Source organism: Oryzias latipes, chromosome 6 (assembly GCF_002234675.1).
Source record: "Oryzias latipes chromosome 6, ASM223467v1".
NCBI lineage: Eukaryota > Metazoa > Chordata > Actinopteri > Beloniformes > Adrianichthyidae > Oryzias > Oryzias latipes.
In genome coordinates, this window is record NC_019864.2 from 1998344 (window position 1) to 2007155 (window position 8812).

General features: G+C 42.6%; 1 protein-coding gene across 1 annotated transcript; it reads right to left on the bottom strand.

The window, feature by feature from the left end:
* Positions 1-2988: 2988 nt before the first annotated feature.
* On the bottom strand, positions 2989-7796 carry alx1 (ALX homeobox 1). The gene is made up of 4 exons (XM_004079561.4): positions 7126-7796; positions 6450-6754; positions 6146-6274; positions 2989-4024 (listed from the first exon to the last, which is right to left on the bottom strand). The coding sequence occupies exons 1-4, from the start codon at positions 7340-7342 to the stop codon at positions 3680-3682; spliced, it is 996 nt and encodes a 331-aa protein (XP_004079609.2). The 5' UTR covers positions 7343-7796; the 3' UTR covers positions 2989-3679.
* Positions 7797-8812: the final 1016 nt, after the last annotated feature.

The window sequence follows — 8812 nt, forward strand, 5'->3', positions numbered from 1 at the left end:
ATGCAGTGTCTGTGAAATATTAGAGAGGCCATCCTCGTGTTTTCATCCATGTGAACATCAGCATCAAAGCCTTTTTGTTGCGATGCATGCAGATACAGAGCTTGATGTTGCAGTGGGGCTTTAACCAGGAAGTAGCCTAAGGAAACAAACTGGATTTCAATCCAAAGCATCTGACACAAGTTACTGCTCAAATTGAATCAAGGCCACTGCTGCTATAGATGGGGGTTCCCTCGGAGGGCTATCCATCTCTGATTTAGGAAAGCATTATGAAAACAGGCTCAGAACCACGGGAAAAGATGATCCATCGCTGAGTCAAGTTTGTACTAATGTTAACAAGTAAAAAAAAAAGATTAAACTGAAACTTGAACAAAAGTCTTTCAGTTTTTGTTGAAAAATGTGGTTAGACGTCCCGATAGAAGAGCTAGCCGGATAGAATGAAAACAGATGGCTGATGGGAAGTGGAGGTGGGGTTGCTTTGCGCCAACAGTCCCACCAATGACTCACAGGTGAATTTCTGATAAACTACTGCTGCTCTGCAGAAACTACAGAATGTCCTAGAAAATGTCAATGGGGACACTTCTCAGTTGTAGTAATCCAGCTGATTACCCAACACAAAAAAAGAATTCAGCTCAGCATCTCTGCTGCAGAGCTGCAGATGCCTATTCACTTCTGTGAGACCATCCTGCCTCTTTATGCCGCAGCAGCAGTGCAAACACTCTTAGCATTTTGATATATTACACCCCAAAAAATGAAAGAATTGGGTTACGCAATATTGCAGGAATATTCTCTTCAACAACAATACAAATATGTAATTATTTAAGGAGGTTATCAATTCATCTGAATTTGTCCTGCTGATCCAGGAACCCATCCAAGCTGGTTTACATGGGGACACATTCATTGCTGGACACACGTTCATCCAAATGACAAAATATAGAATCATCAGCTAACCTATAATGGATGTGTTTGAACTGTTGGAAGAACCCAGCGTGCCTAAAGAAAACCCACACATGTCCACACCCCAGAGGAAAGTCCCAGCTGGGAATTGAGCCAGTGTCTTCTCACTGTAAAGCAAGGGCGCTAACCACTGCCCCGCCGTGTGGCCCACTTACAATGAAATTTAAAACAACAAATTCACCAGATTCAAGTCTGTCCAAATCCACTTTGAAAACTGCAGAACCAGCTCTGAGGAATGCGATGTCCTGGACGGAGATCTGGTGATTAATTTGATGCTCAGAGCTTCTGCGGTCACAGAACAGAGCATGTCACATGTTCAGTCCCACAAGAATACAGACAGGCGTGTTTGTCTCAGATTTGACTCCCATCAATACAGTCTGTGGTTGACTGACTTAGTCAATTCGTAACCCAGGAAACAATTTCATTTAGCATCACGAAAAAGACTGACTTTCTTTTACATAGTCGTAAATACATTTACACTGTAGCAGCTGGGAAGTGCGTTTAAGTTTGTGTGAGTGATTCAGTATATTGGTTGACTGTATATGACAACTGGATAGAGTGACCCCCCCCCGCATTCCAAACAGGAAATTCCTGCTTTTTCCAAGAAGCCATAATCCCATAGACTTCTATAGAGAAATTAACAGCTGTCACTCAGTAATTCTATTGGTCAGAAGAACCGTTCTTGATCTGATACTTTTTGTAAAGTTATCTGTTATCTGCAGTAAAACTGATATTTTAAAACACTTTTTGCTGCACAAGTTATTTATGGTATTAACTGATCAATCACATGCCTCAATGAAAGCCGGTGGTGTCGTGTTGAACGTTCAAAACATTTGATTGACAGATTCTCCCTAGTCCCCTTTCAAGTGGTAGGGGTGTGGCCTTCAAACAAGCTTACTCCTGATTGGTGAGAATGGTTGTCATAGAAATGCTGACTCAGACCAATCACTGCTTACTGATTACATCCGGGTCCAACATGGCGGCGATCGTAATGGCTGATTTGACTTCATTTGGTTGGAGCCGAAAGAACGTCATTTTCTACGTGTGACGTCACACTGGCTCAGTCCAGTTCTCACATACAGTCAATTGATAACACATTCCCAAGACCTCTGACTGATTCGATGCAGCATTAAAGCCCTTAAAGTACCAAAAGGGAAAACATCATTTTAATTGTCCAGACTCTTTTAGAAACTCTGAAATGTTGTCACCATTCAAACTGGAAGATCTGATGATGACCATCAGCGATTTAATAGAAACAACAGTCATTGGTCTGGTTTCCTCTTCACAGCCTCTCAAAGACAGGCAGACGAGAATCAGCCTGACAGACGGCATCAAACTTTCTGTAATTTAGTCTGGGAATCCTTTTCCGACCACTATAAACACACTTAACACGACCAAATCGGATTACAGGATCATGAATGAAGGTTGACATTTTCTTGCCTTTTTTCTGATCAAGGATCCAAGTGTTTTACAGATTTTGACAGACAAACATGTTATAACAGAGTATCATTAAATGTGAAAGAATGCCTTTTTGTTTTATTTAGCTTGAAGCTTTAGCTTACTGCGACAACCAGCTCCAAAATTCTGTAACCCTTGTGTTATCCTAGGCACTTAAATGTTGGGAGTTGGGTCATCTAGACCCACTAGACAGTGCTCTGAACCTTTTTTCTTCAATGATTTGTGATCTTCACTGGTGTCCATGGATTACATGAAATCTTTCCACCTTTATCCACCTTTGTCATGGTGGGGAGAACACGTCAATGGAAGGGGGGGGGTCATCTAAGATAGCACAAGGGATAAGAGACGTTGGTCTTCTCAAAGGGGCTTCAGCGTTTCAATTACTTCTATTCTTGACCAAAATTTCGCATCACCATTTTTATCGACGGTTTCTCAAATAGCGGTAAAAAAAAAAAAGGAGGGTGAATATTTGATGGGGGTGGTGTTTTAGACAGGAGTAACAGAAATGAATTGTTGGGTCTGTTGGCAGGATAAAGACAGTTTTCAATTAAATCTTTGACCAAAAAAAGGGATGTCTTACAACAGTCAATGCATCTGTTTATTAAGATTTCACCAACACAGTTCATGAAGCCAACAATCTTTCAAATCTAACCACAATGCATTGCTGTCAATTAGAGTAAAGGCACAAAATGGACGTTTGGAGCTTTATTACAAAGCACACAAAAATGTCCTTTTTTTCTGCCGTTTTTCCTTCAGCTCTCCGTTAGGGAGGAAGATGAAAGCAAGTTTGTTTCACAGCACTTAGAAATGTGTCGCTTTGGGGACTCGTCCTTTTGGGGACTCGCCCACGCGGCGCACAAATCCCACCGCAGCCGTCAGCTTTTACTGCTGCGCCGCGGCTCTTCTTTATGTCTCAGTTAGGAGGAAGTGCTGACTTCCTGACCTCCACTGAGAAAACACATCTCAGCTCTCACCTCCTCGTCCAACATCTGCAGGGGCCTGAGCGGTCCGCAGCTCGTGGGATAAAAACCAGGCCAACAGCCGAAATGACTTGGATGTGTTTCCATGGTGAAGCTCCAAAAGTCTCTTGCTGTGGGCCACATTCTACCACCCGTTTGCTCTTCTTGCTGCTTGGTCACATGACATCACAACATCTAGTTCCTCCACTGTTCAAGGCTGTTAGAAAATCCCTGTTACCCTGCAGACGAACTCGTTCGATCAGTCAACACAGCAGCAAAGTGACATCCCGTGGCCTTTCTGGCTCCGCTCACATGGCCCAGGAGATGTTGGCCGTGTGCTCCTTGGCCTTCATGCGCAGCACGGCGATGCTGGACGAGCGCCTTTCAAACTCGGGCTTGGCCTCAAAGGCCGGGTGAGGGTTGGCAGCTGGCGTGAGGAGGGAGTCCGCGGTGAAAAAGTTGTTCAAGGAGACGTGGCCGAACTGGTTCTGTTGGTTGGGGAAGCCCATGTAGCCGTGATCGGCGGTGGCAGCCGAGGCTGAGCGAGGGGAGTGCGGATAGGAGGTGACGCACGGAGGGGAGCCCCGGGGCAGCATGCAGGAGGAGACCACGGAGCCGCCGGGAGTCGGGCTCGGCCACAGGTTGTTGGGGATCTGCCGGGTACAGACAGTCAAACATCAGTAATGACTTTGAACTGGTCACATTTAAAGACGCAGCAGGAAATGCGGTTTCAGCAACTGGGAGTTTCAAAATAAAAGGGCAAATTGTTGATGTGAAAAATGTGTTTTACAATAAAAATAAGACACGGTGAACTCCAGAACAGACATGCAGCTTTGAGTTTTATCTGCGAAAGTTTGAGGTGTTTTACTACTAAAAACTTAATGAATACTTTAAAAATTAACTGTGAAGTGCATTTAGAAAAGAGGCATTCCATAAATTATTACATTACTCACTTCCCTTAGTGGGGAATGAGCCTAGTTCATGTTTTCATTCACTTAACTCAAGACTAACTACAATCTAGATCTGCCTTTTGTTTGGAATTGTTTTATCATAATAACAATATTCAAAAATTTTGTTTTCAAACCAAATGAAGCCAGAGTGTAATGCAGAGATCTGCAACCCACTCCTTCAATCACTCCATTGTTGCTCTCTGGTTAAAGACAAATTTAAAAGTTCTTAATTTTAAAAAATGACTTTCTAGTTAAAATTTTAAAAAATGGGAAAATCTAATCAAACTTCCTTCAACTTCCTTCACATACAGTTGAAGGACAGAACGCATCACAAGTCAAACTGAAACATTTTGAGGGATCTTTGGGCCCCATGTACCACAGAATATCAAATGGAGGTCAGTAAGCACAACCAGAATTAAGGCGCATCGGATTATGAGGCAGATTTTTTATTTTTGAACAAATTAAAGGATTTTATTTGTGCCTTATGGTTAATAAACACAATAGGTGTCACTTGATTTGTTCTAATTTTGTTTTTATTTTTTAGATTTATACATTTTTGGCTGAGTTGCCCCAATAAAACTCAAACTGTATTTTTATTTGATTAACGTTGACGTATTTGCTTCATTCAGTTGATCTAATGTGCTAAAAGAGTCATCTGGACCTCTGTCAAAAGTTATAAACTATTTGAAAAAGGCTTTTTTCTCTTCAAGTTTGTATTTCATTGTGCCAAAAATTTCCTTTAATTTGATCATAATAGAAACAATAACATAAATTCAAAGCAGTGTCTTCTTTTTCCGAAAGGTTTATGTGAGACTTTGTGGCTCCAACCAGGTTGTGCTCAGTGAGAATTCGACCCCAGTTGCTCTTTAAATATGACTAATTTAGATTTAGGAAACATTAAATAAATAAATCAGAAATTTAGTGGAGATTTTTTAGCACAAAAAAATGTGAAATGAAAAAGCGACAGAGAATCAAAAGCCAGTAAATTGCCTTTAGACCTCTGACAGTCAGTGATTTCTGTTTTTTGCCCCGTGACGCAGCAGGAGAGCCCGATTATTCCAAATCGACACGAAACGTCTTTATACTTCCTTCTTTATAATCCGCAGAAATTTAATAAATGTAATAAATCGCCTTTAAGAAAAGCGGGGACTCCTGGGATTTGTGAGAAAGACGCGCGCGGGATTAAAAGTGTGCAGGACTTGTTTTCAGTGGAAATTTCAGCCGTGGTTGTTTTGACTTAACTATATTTAATTTTATTGTTGTGTTCGGGATTTAAAAATATCATGTAAAAAATTTGAGAGTCTATTATTGGTCTGTGAGAAAATTCTGCTGCTCTTATTTACCCAGAAAAGCAAAGGGGGTCGCGCGCTCCGAGGCGCATTCTCAGTTCCAGATAGGGAGCAGCAAGAAAAAAAAGGACAACCTGACAGCCTGCATCTTCTCTCACCCCATCTTGTACCTGACCTTTGCTCAAACTGTGAGATTAATGCGGAGTCCACATGAAATCTGATATAAGGCCATCCATCCAGCCCTGACACCTCACCGAGGGTCTAATCAGTGTCCGAGCTGTTATCTGCAGATTCATAAGGGATGATTCATGGAGCTAAAAGGCCTGGTGACGCGTTCCTGCTATTTATTGCGACACACGCACCAACAATTCTACGAACAGAGTTAAGGGGAGAGAAAGGATCAGCGGCTGTGCCGCGCAGGGAATTACGCACGGCCCCCGTTGGGACGCGCGGCGGAGGAGCCGCTTCAAATTCCCCAACGGAGCTTCTGGGGCTGGAAGGAAAAGCCTGGAGCTGGGAGGAAAACAGCACTTGCCTGCGTGTAGCCGTCGGTCCGTGGTAGCGCTGATAAATCGTAGGTGGCTGCAAAGTGCGTTTTGGCCTGTTGGATCTGCCCGTAGCGCTCCCTTTTTCTCCACTTTGCTCTTCTGTTCTGAAACCAGACCTTGATGGAAGGGAGAAGATGCTCAATCACACGGCTTTAGGATAAGTTTTCCTTTACAAATAAATAAATAAAATGAGATACAATTATGTCAAGGGTTTAAGACTATTCTAGGAAAAACAAACTCCTAATTTCCAGGCCTGTTTGGAGCATGGCGCATGGCGCTCTCCCTGTGTACCTGGACTCTAGCCTCCGTCAACTCTGTCCTCATGGCCAGCTGCTCCCTGACGTACACATCTGGATAGTGGGTCTTCTGGAACACCTTCTCCAGCTCCTCCAGCTGCGCGCTCGTGAAGGTCGTCCGGTGTCTCCTCTTCTTGCTGCTCGACACGTTGCTGTCGCATTTGTCCCCCATGTCGTCCAGCTCGCTTTTCTCCGGGCCGCTGGTCACCGGGGAGGACCTGAGAGGGCAGCAGGAGTCCAGAGACCTGCCCAGGTCCGAGTGAAGCGCGTCCTCCTCCGAGTTCGGCCCCGGGTAGGACGCTGCAACAAAGAGCGGCCGCACCTTTCACTACTACCCATTAAAAATGTTATTTCAATGACTTGCTTTCTTATGATCTCAACAGGTCAGCAGTTATAATTCAAAATGGAGATAATGTGTAATTCAAATAAAAGAATACATTAGAGATTTTCAATTTTATAAAGGAAAGGTTGATCCAATTTAAATTAATCCCTTTAAATATAGTACAATCCAATTTATATAGTTGTGTGTTATTTAAAAAATGCAATATTCATTAAAAATTAAAATTGCAAACACAGAATATGCTTATAACTAAAAGAAAAAAAATATAAAAACATCAGTAAGATCAATATTATTGCAAGAAAGCGCAGCAGATGCGCACGGCCGCACGCACCGCTCCGATCCCCGCAGGGTGAGGAGGAGCACTGGTCCGCGCCCGGCTCGGCGCCCTGCAGACCGAAGGCCGACACACACTTCGGGGAGGACTTGCTGAAGTAGTGCGCTCCATCCAGGCTCTCCATGACGTGGTCCATGTAGTAATCTCCAGCCTTCATGTCGGAGCTTTTTAACGCGAACTTCTCCTCCATGTACTCCATCATGCTCCTTCTCATCCAATTTCCTTATTAAAATATAGTTTAAAAAAAAGATAGAAAAAGCCCAGAGAAAGATGGCAAACCTCCTACGCGCAGTAATTGGCCGGTGGAGTTAATTTGGCCTGACTTGGAGGCAGACGGTCTTTATAGACCCAAAGACTGCAGGAGCCCTGAAGAACTCTCCAGCAGTTCCCTCCTCTGCAAACAACAGGACACAACTCCTCCCATCCACCGGATCCATCCATCGGCCAAACAGCAGTTTGGGGGATTTTACTTCCACTAATTGATCCCATGTTTGGACAGTGGACGAGGATGGGATTTATGAGGCTGTGAGACGCACCTGAACACTGACGCAAAGTGGCTGCCGTCTGAGGTTAGAGTGAATGCAGAAGCTTTCCACATTCATTCAGCACGTCCATGTCAAAAATATGGCCGCCTTTCATGTTTTTGCCAATAAAAAAAAAAGGCGAAAGTCACTCAACAGGGTTACACACAAACCAGTTTCTTAGAAAAATGATGCTTTAAATAAAACTACACAACTTATATTATTATTATTTAAAAGGAATGAAAATCTGCATCACTTTTAAAATCCAACTTGGATGGAAATAGTGTTTTTAGTGTTTTAAAGTTTTTCCTGTAGACTTTCTCTGATGATGGAGGACAAATATAAAGAAAACGAAGCCTAAAATTGCATTGTTGAGTATTTCTTTATTGAAATCGACGTGAATCAGGCCCAGACAAAAAAGTGCTGTTGGAAAAAGAACTTATTTGTGATGTGGAAAATATGCTGCATGGTCCACAGTCTCTCTGCTCCGCTCCATTCTGATGCATCCACTTATAGAAATAGATCCGTGAACGTCTTTGTTTTCCTCATCTGAACTGGAATCTGGATCTAAACTGTACGGCTGGATAGCTCCGACACCATTTTTGTTCTATCGGTAATGTTAGATCGGGGGTTTGAGGAGCTGTAAACTATGGGAGAGAGTGTAAATGGAGAACTCTCAGCCAGGGGATGGGGAATGGGACGGGGTTGCTCTGGATGGTCCACTGTTGCTTCTTTTTAAGATGAAAGTATTTAATTATTATTTTTTCTTTATCAACTTTTTCAGCTTTATTGACACGTCTACAGATGTATTACAAACAAAAATTAAGACAGAATTTGGACTTATACTTGCTTTTTAAAGATGATTTTCCAAAATGGGTATTTTTTATTAAATGTTTTTCTTTTTTTTTTTGACAATGCACATTCAAATTTTATTCTCTTTTCAAATAAGTAAGTTTCTCAATAGGCAATTATTGGTTTATGTATATAGAGGCCTGCTGCTTCTGCCAGACTATATGCTTTCATTTGGATTTCTTCTACATGAATGCAGCTGTGAACTTCAAAACAGTGAGAAGGTCCTGGTTCATAACCCGGCTTGGGAGCCTTCTGTGTGGAGTTTCCATGTTCTCCCTGGATAGTTGAGGCTTTATCGAAGCTTTCCTGGT

Coding starts and splice junctions, on each gene's coding strand:
- alx1 (XM_004079561.4), bottom strand. CDS start 7,342: ATGAGAAGGAGCATGATGGAGTACATGGAGGAGAAGTTCGCGTTAAAA. Junction 6,755..7,125: donor ACCCTGCGGGGATCGGAGCG/GTGCGTGCGGCC, acceptor TCTTTGTTGCAG/CGTCCTACCCGGGGCCGAAC. Junction 4,025..6,145: donor GGACCGACGGCTACACGCAG/GCAAGTGCTGTT, acceptor TGTACCCGGCAG/ATCCCCAACAACCTGTGGCC.